Source organism: Arvicanthis niloticus, chromosome 25, assembly GCF_011762505.2.
Source record: "Arvicanthis niloticus isolate mArvNil1 chromosome 25, mArvNil1.pat.X, whole genome shotgun sequence".
Lineage (NCBI taxonomy): Eukaryota > Metazoa > Chordata > Mammalia > Rodentia > Muridae > Arvicanthis > Arvicanthis niloticus.
In genome coordinates this window covers 13,200,914-13,220,407 of record NC_133433.1, presented here as the reverse complement: position 1 = coordinate 13,220,407, position 19,494 = coordinate 13,200,914, and the positions used below count along the sequence as shown (strand labels likewise).

The 19,494-nt window shown below is 39.7% G+C and overlaps 1 protein-coding gene across 1 annotated transcript in view; it reads right to left on the bottom strand.

The window, feature by feature from the left end:
* Positions 1-3,905: 3,905 nt before the first annotated feature.
* Positions 3,906-19,494, bottom strand: part of Atp6v0d2 (ATPase H+ transporting V0 subunit d2) — a 42,970-nt gene continuing 27,381 nt past the window's right edge. Inside the window, exons 3-8 of the mRNA XM_076924101.1 lie at positions 16,279-16,457; positions 14,294-14,373; positions 12,950-13,027; positions 7,416-7,592; positions 6,193-6,267; positions 3,906-4,255 (exon numbers count right to left, since the gene is read on the bottom strand). Coding sequence (XP_076780216.1) covers positions 4,094-4,255; positions 6,193-6,267; positions 7,416-7,592; positions 12,950-13,027; positions 14,294-14,373; positions 16,279-16,457 — 751 coding nt within the window. The 3' untranslated portion in view covers positions 3,906-4,093. The remainder of the gene's footprint in view (positions 4,256-6,192; positions 6,268-7,415; positions 7,593-12,949; positions 13,028-14,293; positions 14,374-16,278; positions 16,458-19,494) is intronic.

The following is a 19,494-nucleotide window of genomic DNA, read 5'->3' as shown; positions in this document are numbered from 1 at the left end:
TGACACTTTGTAGGCCAGGTGTGCAGTACTTCTCTTCAAAGCCTTCTTGTTCCTCTCAATAGCGTGCCCCGGATAAGAAAAGTATATGGAGTACTTGCCTTTTATTTGTTTTGGGGGTGGGAAAGGGTACAAATGCCACAGTGTTGACAACTTGTGGAGTCTATCGTCTTCTGCCACCATGGCCTGGGGATTCAACTCGACCCTTTACCTGCTGAGCCATCTCACAGGTCGGTTATGTTAAAAATTAAAATCTTTTCCATCTATTTCTCCCTACCCTGAGATTTTCTTCCTTTCTCAGCTTCTGCAATTGAGTTTTCTACCCTAGAGTTCACAAATAGGTCAAAGACTTTATGCAAAATTCTCTGGCTGTGAAGATATCCATTATTCTCAGAGAATGACTTAGTGTTCATCAAATTCCTAAACTACATGTGGATCCAAATTATTAAATTTATTCTAAGGGTTAATGATAAATGTTCATTGCTAACGTAAGAGAAATAGCTCATAAATCACACCCAGCACAGGGAATAAACTGTGGTGTTAATGCCTTAAAGCACAGTTTATGTTTATATGCATGATATTTGCCTGCTTTCCCCCCTGAGATGTTTCTGCTGACAGGTTTCTGAGGCTCTGAATGATTTATTCAGCATGAACTGCAGATAGTACTACATCATGGTAAATCCTTATGCACAGTCACAGGATCTAGACAGTTGGAATGAGATCCATGGTCCTTTAGCTTCCAGGTCTCTTCAAATATTGTGAAATATGCTAAAGAATTTTCAAAAAATCTATTCATGAATATTAGTAAAGGCCTGTCTGTGGATACAGCTCAGTGGTATCATGTTCATGCAGGGATAAAGCTTGGCCTCCAGCTGTGCAGAAACAAGACAAAACAAAATAAACAGATAAAAAAATCGAAAGAAAACAAAACACCAAACTCTTAGGTCTGTTTCCTTTTTAAAGTAATTTTTTTTGTCCCACTGACCTAATGGGCAGTTCATGATGATATCACAGAGATACTCCAAAATACATTAGTAAATTCTCTTAAAAAACAAAATTATTTTAAAGTCTAAATCAAAACAACCCCAAATGTAAAGCAGACAGCATATTATACAATGAGTCAGGATCTCAGCTTTAAGAGCAAAGTTCAATTTGGATAATTGGATGCTTTAATTTTAGAAAATCTACAAGAGCAAATTCTCTCTCTCTCTCTCTCTCTCTCTCTCTCTCTCTCTCTCTCTGTGTGTGTGTGTGTGTGTGTGTGTGTGTGTGTGCAGGGAGTCTCTACAAATGCCACTGCCAGCAAAGTAACAATTTTTGTGAGTCAAAAAGGGAATCCAGTTCAATACTACGTAGTTAGCTGTTTTTGGTTCAAACTTCTACAAGCTAATAACAGATAGTTTATTTTAGACATATTTAAGCACAGTGCGATTTTGGAAAAAAGTTTTCTGGTGTCAATGATTTCAGTCTCATGTGCACAATAAACTTTATGGTGTGACTTCATTGCAACTCTTTTGCAAGCACAGGTGACCTCTTCTATAAGATGGGTTCTATAGCTTAAGGGCCTAGGGGAAGATCTGGTGTGCTCTTGGTTATACAGATAGCATAGTGGTCACCAAGCTATAAAGTGCAGGTGACATTTCCCCTAAGTATGAGCTCGATTGAGCAGCTATGCTCACAATAAAGGTTTAGGGAGGTAGAGTCTGGGGTAAACATAATAATCTGGGGATTTCTGGCATGGCTTGTTGGACAGATAGCACAGATGACCTATGAACTGCATCCACTCCCAGCCTGCTAGGTACAAAAAAGGTATCCACACCCTTTCCATTGAGACAAGCCTAGATGTTTTACGTTCCTAGTTTCCCTAGCACTGTCTGTAAGCAGGAGGACCTCACGCCTTCTACAAAATAGAAATCTATACATTAATGAAAATATAAAATTGCTGTTGGGCTGGGGTGAGCTCAGTAGTAGAGCATGTGCTTGTCATACCCTATCAATTCCCAGCACTGACAAAATAAAAGTTGATGACTTTCACTGCTGAGAATCAAGATTAGTACTGGTGCCTCTGCTACCATCTTATTACTGTTCGTAAGAAAGTCATGTGCTGTGTTATATTGTAAGAAAGCCACGTGCGTGTTACAGTTAGAAGGAAGCATTGCTAACCACTGGTTTAAGTAGCCTTACAGGTGCTGAAGTCATCCCCTGTTGTAGAGCTCCTTCTGAGCTTCCCATGTCGTCAATGATTACAGATTTTAAATGGCACTTGTGAATCTGGGAGACTTGCCGTTCTCCAAGGAGTAATAAGTTTGTAATACACTGATGCCCGCAGTGGCTTATGTGAACCTTTTTACTTCTTCTCTCTACAGATAGTTCCAATTCACTTTCTCTAGCATAGGCATCCAGGCATTATCCTTGTTGAGACACTCTCTCTCCAGTGGGTTGGACATCAGTTAGTAACCACGCCCTCAGTCAGTGGTAGAAACTGGAAACTATATCACCAGGTAACTGGGGGAGAGAGGAGCAGCTGTAAAATAATTGAGGAAAGCCCAGGTGAAATAACAAAGATGTGAAGAAGAAATGATTTAGGAAAGAAGATGTGGCCCCTTGTATATGTTTTACACTTTCTTTTTGTGTATACATAGGGTATATTTTATGACCATGCCATCATCCAAAATGACATCAAAACTCCTGGACTCACTTATTATAACATATAAAGGATAAAACCACAACAATGTCATCTGATAAGGTGATAAGGTCGTGTATATGTTCTAGCATCGTGTGCGTGTGCCTGTGCGTGTGCGTGTGTTCTTCCACTTGGTGAAGTGGAGAAAAATGATGGTGATGGTAAAAGGAATGAGGAGGGAGAAGGTGTGGGTAGTCCACAGAAGATATGAGTGGGCAGGTAGGACTGGCTGCTGACTGGAAAGAACTTGGAGTGTGGAATTTACTAAACTTAGACTGCTCTGAGATGAAATACAGCAAGAATAGGGATGGAAACTGAGAAGTTAATGAGTGTTGGGAGAAGGAAGAGGAAAAGAATGGTGGAGGTGTCAGGCTCAAACCAAGGAATTAGGCTTAGTAACATCTGTTTGTAACCTGAATACCAGGAGCCAAAGGCAAGAAGATCAAAGGCAAGCCTTGGCTACATATCAAGACAGTCAAAGGCAAGCCTTGGCTACATATCAAGACAGTCAAAGGCAAGCCTTGGCTACCTATCAAGACAGTCTCTATACAACAACAAATACAGACTATATTTTAAAATACTTTTTATATTTAAAGAAAAGATTGGAGACATATCTTGCTATTTTCTTTTTCTGAGCAGCTTCTACATTGGTTTCAATTTTATGAAGCAACCATACTACACCTGTGACTTTTCCTCTGAAGGAACAAAGTACAATTAGTGAAATTTTCTTGAATAAAGTGTGACAGAACCAATGGTATAGAAATCTATATAATTTGTTCATCTTTTTATATCTCCCTCCCTCTCCGTGTGTGTGTGTGTGTGTGTGTGTGTGTGTGTGTGTGCGTGCTTTGTGACAATGTAATTTAGTAATAAATTTAATAATGTTTGCATTTTGGGAATTTAACTTTTTCAGGATTACCTATCCAAAAGTCCTGGGGGGAAAAGAAGGCAACATTTTTTTTTTCCTAAATGTGGTGTTTGTTAGCTACCCACAGCTCTGCATTTTTGTGAATGCATGGAAGGACCAAACACTTAAAAGGTGAAGCAGACACTCAGTTTTTGAGCTTGAGGAGAAGAATGGAAAAGAAGGAGTGAAGAACCTGTTTATGTATGATTTTAGTATGGCTAAATGAAAGTACGAAAAGTGTCGCAGGGTGAATCAAAATGAATGTGTGAGGCCAGCGAGCGATACGTCATAAACGTGAAAAAAATGACGGAGGCTTGCTGAGAACAAGAAAAGAATACTTTGTTTCAAGCTCTAATTACTGGGCTTCCAGTGCACATGCGGTAGAGGGAAAAGTGGTATGACTTCCTTTTATATAATCTAGATAATGTAACACAATCCCCTTTCCTTTCCTCAGTAACTTCCTTTCAACACGTATGATCTTCTGCACTTGAGGCCCCCATACTGGCTTATAAAATTGGAATGTAGCTGTTGATTTTAGTTCGATGTCTCTGTGAGATGCATTCTGCTATCCACACGATATTTCTCATCTCTTGCTCCTTCAGCTTTACATAAGCATAAAACACACCGCAGTGGAATTGTCTGTTGAATGCCAGCACGTTCATTTGTACCTGCGGAAGGAAAGAGATGACACGGACCGTCAGCTTTCCTAGAACACACTACATTTATGAAGCGATAAACGGGCTAGAAACGGCTTCTGTTCCGTAGTGCTTATGTGTTCTTAAGTAGTGGGCAAGTTGGACCAATAGTGGGATCAGAGGCAACTTAGCACATCTTAAGGAAGTGTCTCATGGACAAATGTAGAAAATATCAATGTACAAAGTAAGTTAGTTTATGGACTCACACGATAGGCTTCACATCCTAGTGCTGCCAACAGAAAGGTGTGTTTGGGGCATGTAAGTTTAGCTTTGCAATATTTTTTATTTTGCTTTCAGTTGGTAGGCTAGCCTCGTTTAGGTAAAGTATTCCTTCTAGGCCACAGCTTCAAAAAATTTGAGGAGGTGTTTAAGGCTGTCTACCTCTCAGAGCAATGCAAGAGTACTGAATCCAGACTGTCATTGCGAGCTTTTTATAGGGCTCCCTAACTACAGTCCGTGCAGCTGTATTGCTTTGTTCTTCAAAATTAAGTAAGCAAAAGAAAATTAAAGTCCTTAAAACTAGAATAAAGTTGGAAATTGAGCAGGTCTTTCACTTTGTTCCGTTTTGACTTTTGGGTGGAAAAGAAGCAGAAAGGATATGCAGCCTCTCATGTGGCACAGAAGAGGTACCCGGCCCACCATGCTGCGCAGAAGAGGTGCGCAGAAAAGATGCAGGGCCCATCGTGCTGCTCTGCACACCTTCCGTGACGCCTCCGCAGACTCTGGAGACACTCATCTTTCTTACAAAGAGTGACGTTATTGACTGTCCCTTTGTTGTGCTGCTACAGCCTGTGTAGGTCTTAAAGATCCCTAGTATGTTAGATTCTGTGCCTTGTTTCCACTTTCTCTTTTCTTCCTTTTTGTTATTAGATATTTTATTTATTTCCATTTCAGTTGTCATCCCCTTTCCCCATCTCCCCTCCCTAAAAACCCCTATCCCATCCCCCTCCTCCTTTTTGCTTTTATACCATTTTAATTACATGCAAATATTAAGGTCAGTTGTAGGTTGAGGAACTAGCAAGACAATAGATGCAAATAGTCAAGGAACAAGCAAGACAATAAACACAAATAGTCAAAGAACAAGAAAGGCAATAAACAAAATTCCACGAATACTTCCTTGATCACTGTTTCTAAAGGCTTATCTTCTTTGTTATAGCCTAAGATTTAGATTCCTGCCTGAAATTACTTCTTTGTTTTGGTCTCACTTCTTTCCAAGGAAGTAGGCTGTTGGAAAATGCCTAATGTCTAGGAACAAAGTTCCCAAGCTGCAAGAGGTGATATCCCAACACTGACTTTTGTTCTTTAATAATTTCAACCAGATAGGCACAGGTGGGCCAATGATTTCAGTCAAGTGAATATACTAGAAAATTTATCTAGAATTGTAGAAACAAACTTGATTAGGAAGAATACAATTTTTTGTTGTTGTTGTTGTTAAATAGTATAGTAGCCAAGGACCCAAGAACAATTGATTAAGTCATCTGCAGGAATTTTTAGGGAAAGGGAATAATCTAGGCTCTGGGTCTCCATATGAATTCCTGCACTTTAACTATGGAAAAACTGTTCTGCAGATTTCGTGAATTAGGGAGTGAGGGGAACCAAACTGAGGAAAGTCTGTATCTGGGAGGATGCCCTGACTTTTCTTTTCTACGTCACTAACTATGCAAAACATCCATGTTTACAGCTCCCAGTAAACACACACTCCTCACAGGGCAGTGCCTGTGAGGCTACTCATAGCTGTGCAGCTCTAGTATTGTAAGGAAGTGAAAGTATACAATGTTTCCGGGAAAGCATCAATTGTCCTGATAAAATATAAAAAGAAATGTTAAGCCAGGAAATACTTAAAGTCAATGATAACAACATTGATAACAACAACAGAACATGAATAATAACACTTCCACTGCAAGTCGTACCTCTCTCTCATAGAAAACATCTTCCAGTGTCTTCCCCCCACTGCCACCCACAGCATCGAACAAAGGCTTGTAAACCTTAAAGCAAAGAGAAGAGTTTAAAATGTAAAGGATTTTTCAGTTTGTACAAATGCATATAAATATAGCTTCTTAGCAATAGACATATTGCTAGTTTCGTGTGTGTGTGTGTGTGTGTGTGTGTGCTTTAAAGAAAATTTGTAACTTAAGGGCTGAATGCTTTTGGTGAGGCTTTTGACTTCCTGACATCCCCTCACTCTGAAAAATATCCAAACAACCAAAGAGATGGCTGAAATTTCCCCTTTCTCACGTTCTCACTTACTCAAAGCTACAAGTACTGGGCAAAAGCTACATTTTCCTCACTGTACATTGACATTTTTGCATATAAATGCATCAGACTCAGTGAACTCTTACAGTTTGACCAGTGTAGGTTTGGGAGTTCCTTGAGACAACAACTGATACACCTCAAGGAATTTCAAGTACAGAAGGTGTGGAAACCAGGGAGAAGCCCAGATTTTAATATTATAGTAAAGAGTTGCCCTCAATTATAAATGGAATACTAGGGAATAGTATTTGCTGGATTTCTCCTAGAAGAACTCAGTAACCCACAAGGAAACACCCATGTCATTCTGAAGCTGAGGATGGGAACAACTGCAGGTTATCTGTGTGACTACCCACAAGGCTGAGGAGGTGGGACCTGGGTGAGATGCACTGAATGCAGGAGAAGCGAGAGTGAGCGAACAGTTCTGTTCATCTGCCAGTTTCTGCCATTTAAGCACAGGAGTTGGGAAAAGCCACGCACATCCCATGTTCTCTATAGTTATTCCTTCCTGACTCTTGTTTCCCCAGTGGGTACTTGAAAGGAACACTGGGATCAGGCTCTTTTATATAGCTTTGACATGACCTCCCACTTCCAGAAGCTTGCCTCAGCCTCTTGGGAAACTCGCTTTAAAAGGTACTTCAAGAAGTGCTCAGATAACCACTCCTGGGAGATTTAAACAAGGGCTTTCTTGGCAGGATTTTTAAAAGACACCAGCTTGGACTGGAAAGTTGAAGTGTTTCTCTGGGAGGCATAATTACTGCAAGAGGCTCTGCTTGCTGCCATCTGGGTATAACTTTGGATGAGGTGTCTAAATGGATGTGTGAGCTTTTAAAGGGCCTGTGCTGAAGTAATGCAAGGCACTCAGGGTGCTGGTGAAATCACTTACTCCATAATTATCTGCCACTCTCTTCATCTGCTCAAAGTCTTCAGCTTGAGCTAACAACCGCAGCCCCTCCGGATAGAGCTTGCCGCAGGTGGGGAAAAGGGTCTCCCTGTCTTCTTTGCTAAGCTCAGTGCCAAATGAGTTCAGAGTGATGATTAAAGCACGTCTGTCGGCCTCAAACTGAATGCAAAAGACATAAGGCAGCAAATCTAATCATCATTTACACCACAAGCTACACGCAGGATTGCATTTCTGAAGTGATCTTGTGTCCATGTCTAATTACAAAGTAGGCATGTGTCACTAGCATCCTTTTAGTCTCCTTCTGAAAGGGAGAGCTTTGTTTGCTGGGGGAGGCTGTGCAGCCCTGGGTCAGCCTATGACTCTTGAAACCCTACCAAAGTCCCCTCCCCCCCCCAGGATCCCTGTAATGAGTCAATCACATGTTGTTTTCATGTATGTTACCAGGGTCATAAATGTATTTTCCATAAAGGTGAGAATAACACCAGTGTTGTGTGGCCATGGAGGGAATAAGGCAATGCGGGGGAATATGTGTGCTGGGGTGTGTGAACAGCAAACCCGTGCATCTCTCCATGTTACCAACCCCTTCTCATTGTTCCTGTCACTGTGGCTGGCATTATTGTCGCTGTTTGTGATGCTGAGGATCCAATCTAGGGCCTCACGAGCATGTCACACTAGCTCTACCCTTGAGCCACATCCCTAGCCGTATTTCTTTATTTTATGTAATTAAACTTTATACTTTATGTCATCTGTATTTTCATGATTTGGATTTTTTTTTAATGACTTGCCATCTCTGACTCTGTAGCTAAGAATCATGTGTCTTGGAGTGATTTGTCTTCCTTGCAAGGCCAGATTCCTTAGAATCCTTAAGTAGGGCAATGTGTACTCATGACCCGTGCTGAACACTACAAGCCAGTGAGCTCCTATTCCATCAATCCTGTTTCCTGTAATCATACCATTTTTCCTAAGAGTTCTTTCCTGTTCCTTTGTTCCTCATGTTTCTGCATTCTGTTTCTTCACATCCACATTAACCATTCCATCTTCTTTTTATTGTGAAAAAATATGGTATATATATTATATGCATACTATACATTGTATATGTATATATGGTATATGTGATTCATATACCATATATACCATATATATTTACACACACACACACACACAGAGACACACATACACACATACACACCAGATACATTTATCATTTAACCCACTGAGTCCAATTTATAGTTCTATATACAAATGGTACGGGACCATCCACTGGAGCATGGGGAGCCTGCCAACTGCCACATTACACTCTTATTGAAAAATAGCTTCCTCCAGCACCCAAATCAACTGCCAATAGTTCTTCAGCTAGAGGTTGGGCTTCAGGTCCTCTCCTTTACTCCATCCTGGCATTTAAAACTGAGATGATCTTATGTAGGTCTGTACAGGTAACCACAACTGTCCTAAGTGCCCATGTGTAACAGCTACATCACGTCCAGATGAAAGTATTTCACAGGCTCCTCATCATCATCTGGCTCTTATAACTTTCTTCTCAGGACCCTTTCTGCTCCCTCAAGGCCCCCACCCTTTATGCTGGGTATTGTCCTTTGAACTCAGGAATTCTTCTTTAAGTCATTGAAATACTTTGTACTTACTATTCCATTTTGAAGTCTGTCCCCGTATATTTTCATTTTCTACTGTTAACTCTTGGAAGGACCATGTCTTTTTTTGTTTGTTTGTTTTTTGTTGTTGCTCATTTCTGGACTCAATGTCTGTCACAGAGGAGTATTCTAACTATCTACTAAATCTTACAGAACAGTCTGTTTGATTTCATCACTTTTGAATTTCCTACAATGTTCGCTACAGTGATGCTATTTGAAGTCATGGCTCAGTAGCTTTGACGTCAATGGGAAAAATGCAGAATCTCAAGTCATAGTCTAAACGTAAACCAATGGCCGTCCCTCTGCCCTTTAACAGGAATCCACAGCTGTTTACCAGCACAAGAAAGCTGAAAAGACTGGCTCGGTGCTGTTCTTGATTACTTTCCACACTTACTAGCTAGTGACAAAGCCAGGCTTGCAACAGCTCTAATGGAATGTTTCTGTTAGAACAGGTGTTTCTTATCACCAGGGGAGTGAGTGTTCTCACAGGTCCTTTTGATTAGTCTCCTGGAAATTATGGGTGGGTAAGAAGCACGGTAGCCTTATTTGGAAGCAAACGCAGTTACAATCTGGCTCCTGCCTATAATCAGTCTTGTAAATCATTTTAGAACTTCCAGGGACAAGAGAAGAAATGTAAATGGAATTGTTCATGACAATAAGAATCCTTGAAAAAAAACAACATGAGGGTAGCCGGCCCAGATATTCTTTCTAGTTGTAAGATGCTAAATTTTAGAATCTTAAGCAGAGTAATATGACAGGCTAAGCAGTGGTGCAGGCATTAAGACAGCAGAGGCCCCACCAGAGGAGACTGCTGCTCAAGGGAGCACGGGGCATTTGGAGAATGGTCACAACTTAAATTTAGGGATAAGTAAGCCACTTAAAAACTAAATAAACAGGTAGATGGGGAGAAATCAGGCTAAGAAAAGAAGATTGAATATAATGGATTATCAAATAGCCCATTCATTTCCTATGCTTTGCCTTCGTTATTAGTTTATTTCTTAGCTTGTAAGCACACGTTCCATTCTATACCCTTGCATGCCGACATACTGCCAGCACTAAGGAGGAAGGGGCGTTCCCGTAAAGAGCATTTTTCTCTTCATAACACGTACTTCTATTTCCTACCTATTTGGATGTTTTCTTTTGAGTTCTTTTTATACTTTAATGTTCTTTCCTCCAATTTGAAAGCTCTTGGCATGAATGCAGAGCCTTATAGTGAAAATGACTATAATTTAAGAACTTTAAAAACATGTTCTTTGATCATCCCTAAGCACAGTCTGACACAGCTTGAGATTATAGGAGACTCTACTCTTTCTCCTCTCTCCTTTTTCCCTCTCTCTCTTTATATACTCATCTCTCCCTCATTTTCTCCCCCTCATCTGCAGGGCTGGGTTATGAACCTGGAGTTCTATGCCTTCTAGATAAGCACTCTCCCTCTGAAATACATTCCCAAGTCTTCAATGCTCTCTTCTCCTGCAGCAAGTTTTTCAAGGTTTCCCATCAACCGACATTCAAGACCATATATATGGAATAGTATAAGTTGTAATACTCTGGAGCTGCAGAAATATGAAGAGGCCAAGTAGGTGATCTTCAATACATATAAAACTGATTACTTTCATCTGAGCATATTTTTAGAAAAGTTGTAATTGTTTGTCTTTTGGAGCTGACATTTCTATGTAAATGTATAAAGATAGTTCTATGTAATCTGTATTCTTGGAGTAGGAAAGAAAAACACAAGAACATTAGGTATATGGTAGTTCAAATTTTTCTACTGATAAACATTACTCCAAAACATTATGAGAATGGCAAAGGCATACTTCTTACATATTCTTATGATTACAGGTTATGCGATAGAATATTGCCTGTGAATTAGCACATTCACACACAAAATTTTTACACACAAAAGAACTGTGGGTGCTGAAGCAGTATGCCTGCCACCTTTGATAAGAGTACAAGAACTGACTCCAAGCTGCTCAGGCTGAAATCCTGACATTGACTTTTACTAATAGTGTGCCAGTGGGGAAGCTCTTAGCCATCTGTGTGCCTCAGGAGCCCCCTTTTGAAAGATAGGCTCTAAAATATCAGTCTTGAAGTCAAAGCGAGTTCATTTAGACAAAGCATTGGCATATAGTAATCTAGCATAGTGTTAAATTTTGGATTTTAATCTTTTTTTTTAAGTACTCATGGTAGTTTAAATAAGAATGGCCCCTATAGGCTCATATATTTGAGTGCTTAGTCACCAGAGAGTAGTACTATTTGAAATGGATTATGAGGTGTGACCTTGTTGAAGGAAGTGTGTCACTGGAGCTGGGCTTTGAGGTTTCAAAAGCCCTTGTCAAGCCTAGAGTTTCTCTCTCTCCCCCCAACCCCCTCTCTGCCTATGGATCAGGATGCAGTTCTTAGCTACTGTTTTAGCATCTCTCTGCATGCCACCATGATTCCTACTATGATGACAATGGGCTAAACCTCGGAGGCTGTAAGCAGACCCCCAATTTAAATTTTCTCGGATAGTTGCCTTGGTCATGGTGTCTCTGCACAGCAGTAGAACACTGACCAAGACAGTGCTAAAGAGTGAACTGAGGACCCCATGCATTTTTGGTAAGGGTGCTACAACTGTGTTATATCCTCTGGACAATGTTTTCTGGTAAGAGTCATTACACATTTTTTATAAGGCTACAGGTTTTATGAAAACTTTCATGTAACATATTTCTGGGCATAGATTGACACACCATTACTACACCAACAGAATTATAACAACTGCAAAGTGTAGTTTGGAAAAATGGATGAAATGATGAGCAGTTATATCTATGCAAAGAAAGACAACCACCGCCTAAAATTACTATATTCTTCATTATGTAACCAGCATGACCAAGAGAGACTAGCTCACTTGCGACATTGCATCATGAAAAAGTGTTTTTATTTGTTAAATTCCCACTTAACAATATATAATACGAAAACATATTTTTATACTTTTTTCAGAGACTGGTAAGATTTTTATTTCAAGAACAGCTTGGCTTTACTTTAAGTACTTTAACAAGGAACAACAAAGAAACTTTAACTATAAAATTGCAATGGATATATATTTTGAGAATTATATCAAAGGCAGTTTCAGAAAGGTATTAAAATATATGGAAATGCCACCTGTATTTTTTTTCTTTTTGCCTAAAGAATAGTGCTTAATAGATTTTTCTTGAAACCAGAAGTCCCTTTAAAAGAGAGAGAGAGAGAGAGAGAGAGAGAGAGAGAGAGAGAATACAACTATTCCCTAGATAAAACTTAGTTTCACAGGGCAAAAATGAGGATTTAGAAAACATCAAAATGACAACTCATTTGTCAAGAAGATTAGAAAGCTATGGAGAGATGTCTGTCAAATACAATCTGAGATGAACACCAGCCTCACTGGGTGCCTACTTCTTCCCATGCAATTTAGATGTCAACCTTCTGTCAAGAGAACATCTGAGCATGGTGGGATTTTTGGTGCTACAAAGAAGATTTAAAAGGAAGCAACACCAATTCCAGGGAAGATTTATAATTTACCAGTTGTTAGTAGTATCCAAAATGTTTACTGAATTGTAACCCACTTTCTACTTATCCATCAACATGAATCATAACCACGCATTTGTAGTCATTTTGTTTGGTTGATTTGTGCATTGTTAGAAATGAAACCCAAGGCCCCATATGTGTTACTAAGTGTTCAAGCCACCAAGCTACAATGCTGGCTTCTAAGAAAACAGCACTTTTAAGACATCAAATGACATTGCTTATTGAATTTTCAGGTGAATTCTAAGATAAAAACAATACATCATGGTCAAAGCAAGGACAAGTATGTTAACTCATTATTTGTCAAAGACAGAGCCAAAGGCTCCTTCTTACCTCAAGAATGGGACACATAACTTCTGCCGTGACATCACCATGATCCTTGCAGAATTTGTAGAATGCCTCAAGGTAAGACTTAGAAAGAAGGAAAATTTTTAACAATGAAATGAGTAATTTTCCTTCTAAAAACTTCTAGGTCATCTTTTTATAGCTTATAAAATGCTTTCCTGGTCACTGAATTGTTTCTACTATAGGATATTCTGTAGTGAATTTAATAGAGATTTAATATTCCCATTGCCAGACTGAAAAAGAACATCATAAAAGAACAAAATTGCACTTATTACGATGTCTAATTACTTAACAATCATTTTTGTACTATTTTTGGATTATTTTATGTAGTTGATTCCAGCTATTCTAACTAGAGTGCCAAGTCCTTCTCTGAGTTCTGTAAATGATTTAGTAACTCTGACATTAAATCTCATAAGACACATTGGCTTTGACTGTGGGAATACATTGGGAAAGTAGAATCTAGGTTGTAAGGTCAGACAGCCTGTGTTTTCATTCCAGTTCCAATACTTAACTAACTCAATACTAAGTTGTTTCTGCAAAGGAAAGCCTCCTCTCTCCATATACCTCCGGTTGATACGAGGAACAAGAATCGCACAAACCTTGTAGCTTTGCTATTAGATTGGGTAAATTAAGGTGAACTGCTTAGAACACTATGTTCTGTTGGTTATGTCTCAGGAATGCCTTGTTAAAGCTCAAGTGTACAAAAGGCTGCATATAATAAAATACTATTGAGAGGACCATGTATTTGAGCTTAATACACTATTTTCATACCACAGTAGTGCATGTTAATTTATGACAGTGTACACTAGCAGATTTTGCTCAGCTTATAGTACACAGTCTACTCTAATGGTGGCAACACAGTTCAGACAATCAGATCATGCAGTGTTACATATGACATAGAATCTACCAGATGGTAATGCTGACATGGGTTTAATTATCTGTATGTCTGCATGTACAGAAAATTGTACAGCAGAAACAGACACTATCAACAAAATGCCTACTGTGTATGGAGTTGCCTTTGATACAGTTTTTCCTCACATATTTCTACCCATTTACCTTCATCTAACATTTTGCATTCTGGGAATTGGACAAAGAATAAATGATACAGAAGAATAGGATATGCTATTTATTCTTAAAAATCTTGCTGGATAGAAGAAACTGACATATACACATATAAGTTAAAAAAAAGCCAAAACAATACAGGTAATATTCCAAATAGGCATTATTTAATAATTGTGGAAGCTGGCCAATGGGTAAAGTAACTTTGTTAGTAATGAACTCCAACTAGAGTTATAGTATGCAATCAAAAAATCCATTTGGGAAAACCATTACCTTGTATAGTTTATTGCGCAGTAATTCAATATTCAGTTCATCAAGAGTATTTTCAGACATACAATCTTGAAAGAATGGAGCTGAAAGAAAAAAATATACAAATAACAAGCCAGAGTACAGACCTGTTACTCATCAAGCTTTTACTGTGTGTGAACCCTAGACACTGCTTGCTGTTCTAAACAGTAGATACACACTGGCATATTTAGTTTTCACAGCATCTTGGAAATAGTCACTGAAGGCTCTTTTTGCAATTCCTCATATTCTATCATAACCTTTAACCAGTATTTACCATTTGCACCCTACCAGGGTCATTGTTTTACTAAAACTATGTTTAAACTCATTTTCAAAACTGTTACCACTACAGTATAAAGTGAGGATGTTGGGGTAAACTAAATTACCCAAGTCATTGTACAGGGACCCAGCAGACTTTGCTTCATATGTACAGCTCACTCATTCCAGACTCGCCTTGTCTCCACCAGGTTGTACTACCTGAGCCTCAGATACATACAGGCCCTTGACTTTTTAACATGTCTCTTTGAAGGGTAACCATTTTGACTCAGAGCATAGGTTCATGTGTAGGGCATGTTCTTAGCATGCAAAATACCCTATGTTTAACCCTGCTCTCCAAATTAATTATTTTATTTTGTTTTTTATATTTTTATATGGATGGGTATTTTGCCTGTAAAATGAACATTTGTGAGTGTGTGTGTGTGTGTGTGTGTGTGTGTATGCCCAGTGCCTGCAGAGACCAGAAGAGGCTGTTGGCTCCGCTGTAACTGCAGTTACAGATAGTTTGAACCATTGTGTGAGTGCTAGAAATTGAACCCACATCCTCCAGAACAGCTGCCAGTGCTGACTAATGGGACATTTCTTTAGCCCCTGCTCCCCAAATTAAAATAAAAGCTACTTTGTCAATGATCGACAATGAATTGCCACCACTCTGGATTTCCTGACAGTAATATATAATGCATGAAAACTTCCCCTTTACCATTATGAACAATGGCATTCTTATCAGCACAAAATTATAATGAAATTAAGTCATCTCATAACTGATCTAGATAATTTCATGGATGCTCCCAAGTGGCTCATAACAATGACATTTCTAAACTTCTTAAAACAAAATGCTCCCTAGATATGACCCGAAATAGATAGGAATTTAATATGAAAGGATAAAGAACTAATTGTATAAAACACAGAAAGGGAACCAAGTTTGAGAACTTACAAGTTCATTTAATGTCTGTGACCTGGTAGAAAGCATAAGGATTTGGGGGTTGGGATAGGAGCCCCAGCCCCTTCTCTAATCTGAATGCTTATCAATGACAAAGATCAGATCCCCTCACTTGCCTTCATCTGAGTAACAAGATACAAAGTTACCTAACCTTATATGTTTTTCTGCTTGTGTGTTTATGTATATTTCTGTACATATGCATGGGTGCCCACACACACACACACACACACACACACACACACACACACACACACGAGTGCGTGTGTGTGCGTGTGCGCGTGCGTGAGTGCATACAACTGGACCCAGAGTACACTTTAGGTGCAATTCCTTAAGAGCCACCCAACTTGTTTTTGAGATAGAGTCTCTCACTGCCCTGAAGCTTGCCAAGTCCAAGCGGTCCAGCAAGTTCTATGGCTCTCTGCTTCCTCAGTGCTGGGATTAAAGGAATGTGCCTTAGCACTTGTACTTTTTACACGGAGTCTCAGGCTCAAACTCAAGTCCTTATGCCTGCAGGACAAGTGCTTTACCAATTGAGCAATCTCTCCAGGCCTACATGCTTCTTTTTGCTGTGTTGTGTTCTTTGTTTTCATGAAGCCAGGTCTCTCTGTGTGCCACCATGTCCAGCTCAGATATCCTGTACACAGCTATGAATCTGAATAGTATAAAACTACATTCATAAAAATGTTGCATATTGAAGGTGAATTTGCTAATGACTCTGCTAATGTACACAGCCCATTTCACAAATAAGTATTCATACCTAATGGTGTTTCGACCAGCACAGCCTTGAAGAGATCTGAGGTGGTCTCTGCAATGTTGACTGCTTCCATCTCTGTGAAACGGCCCAGTGGGTGACACTTGGCTAGAACTTCTTTCACAGATTTTTTTTGCAGTGCCCCATTCATCAGGAGAATTATGTTGTCTATCATATAGCTGCATCTGGAATAGTATTCAAGTGTTAGAAAAAGAATAACACACACACACACACACATACACACACATACACACACATACACACACAATACTCACACATACACACACAATACACACACAATACATACACAATACACACACAATGCACACACACACATACACACACACAAACACACACACATACATACACAATACACACACATACACACACAATACACACACAATACACACACAATGCACACACATACACACACACACAAACACACACACTTACACAATACACACACACATACACACACAATACACACACACAATACATACACATAATACACACACAATACACACACACATACACACACATACATATACAATACACACATACACACATAATACACACACATACACACACAATACACACACACAATACACACACGCACACACATACACACACATACACACACAATACACACACACATACACATACACACACACACACACACACACACACACACACACACACACACATACACATCTTGCTCGGGACCACTGGAGCAGGCTCAAGCCTGCCTATGCTGGATTATGCTGGATAAGGGGAGAAGCTTCAGTGTTAAGAACAAAGGTAGATGCTGAATGCTTTTCAACTATAGGGAGTGTTAGTGTTCTGGTCTGTATGTTTAATATTAAAATGGTAGAAGAGATAATCACATACCTGGAGAATGTGATGTTTTTCTAAAGTTATTTTATTTGATCTAGATAAGATCACTGTAATGTTGGTACTGTTACTATCTCCATTTTATAGTTGAGGAACCAAAGGCCCAGATAGATGCAGTTATAGCCCAGAATAGCAGCTGTAGCTAACAAACAGGAGAGCTGAGATTCAAACTCAGGTAGTCTGCTTGTATTAATTTGCTTTTAGTGTTTAGCACCACAAGTAGATTGGTGGTGGTGGTGGTGGGGCTCTTGAATGAGAAGAGACAGTGTAGGAAGAAGACCATTTCAGTGGGTGTAGATATTTTGGACAGAATGAATTATACCCAAGAAGATGCCAGAAGTTTCAGAAGTGAAACCTAAAGACAGCTAGAGGCAGGAAGAGGGCAGGTTACAGCTAGAAAGCAAAGAGCTGACATGGATTAAGCTCACTCCCTAGACAGTATATATGCTGGCTAGTTTTATGTCCACTTGACACAATCAGGAGTCATCTGAGAGAAAGGAATCTCAACTGGGAAAAATGCTCCCATAAGACTGGGCTGTAGACAAACATGTAAAACATTTTGTTAATTACTGATTGATGTGGGAGGGCTGTCCCTGGGCTGGAGGTCTTGAGTTCTGTAAGATAGCAGGCTAAGCAAACAAGTAAGCAGCATCCCTCTATGGCCTCTGCATCAGCTCCTGCCTCCAGGTTCCTGCTCAGTTTGAACTCCGGCCTTAGCTTCCCTCATGGAGTGACATTCAAGGTATATAAGACAAATAAACCGTTTTCTATCTTCATTGCTTAGATCATGGTGTTTTGTCACAGCAATAGAAACTCTAAGATAGTATGTAAAGTGTTCACTGTGTACAAATAGAGGAGGAACCTCACCATTAAACAGCTGAAGGATATCGAATAGAATGGCAAGATGGGAAGAGAGCCAGTAGACTTCAAAAAGCGTTAGAAGGTTGCAGAGTATCACTGAACAGAAGCACATTAAGATGGACACTGAAATAGGCATCCATAGGCTACAGCAACTAAAAGGCCATCTGAGATGGTAAAAGCACTCACTGACGCATGCTTGTGAAAGAGTAAAGGAAGAAAGGCAGGCAGAGCCTGATCAGTGTATGTTTAAAGAGATTGGAAATGAGGAGAGAGAGAGAGAGAGAGAGAGAGAGAGAGAGAGAGAGAGAGAGACAGAGAGACAGAGAGACAGAGAGACAGAGAGACAGAGAAAGAGACAGACAGGGACAGACAGAGTGGGAGGGAGACTTGTTTCGGCTGAGAAGAGAGGGTGTGTGGTGCCAAGGGGGAAGAAGCAGTGTAGAAAGTGAGGTGGCAAACTGAAGGAGGGAAGGGACAGTCTGCTGATGAATGGACGAGAACCTCTAACAGTGGTGGAAGGATGCATTATTGCCACAATATAGATGTGAAAAGAGGCCTTGCCATGGATTGCAGTGAACCTGGATGCTTAGAAATGCTACTGCTAGAACCCAGTGCATGGGTTACAGGCTTACTGAGTACCAATTAATTTCGAGCTGGAAAAGCAAGCCTTCTTTGCTCTGCAAAGTCTACAGTCTACCCCACTGAGAATCCTAACCAGCATTCTTGAAGGAGACAATTATCCCTTCATAAAAAGCATATGACTATAAAGTTTCTTTACCTCTCAAATAGCAGTACCAAATTTAGACTTGTTGAAATTTTAGAATCCACTTTATCTGATGAAAATGATTCTAGCATGGTATCAGTTATCAAAAGAAATTACCTGATAAAGGATTCACTACCACTTAATAGTCCTTGGTAAGCTTTGGGCACTTGGTGTTCCCTACAGCACCTCTGAAATGTAACAGCATCTGCACAGCTGACATTCTGCAGCCTAAGTCAATGGTACAAAGAGGATTTGCCCATATGTAATGTCCTGCAGAGGGTGCAGACACGTGTGTATTGCATGTGCGTATGTTTCTGCTACTACAGAAGTTGGCTTCTTATCAAAAAGAACAAGGGTAGTACTGATCAGATTGAATTTTATTTCAACTTACTTTTTGAGTGGATGTCTTTCTCAGATGGGATAATGACACCAGTTCTCTCAGCATCCTTTAGGAAATGATTGATTGGGAGATATCTCCTTCCTGTCCCCTCCTTCACTCCTTGCTCTCATTACACACATATACCAGGTTCATCAACACCATCAACCATTGAACATGCGACAATGATCAAAAGATAAAGTACTTTCTCCAGCCATAATGTCTGTAAAGCTCTCTGGTCATGAATAATATGGTGGCTAGCTTCAAGACGCCTGGTTATCTACCTAGTTCAGACTCCTGCTTTAGATAATTGTGCTCATAGGTACGGTCA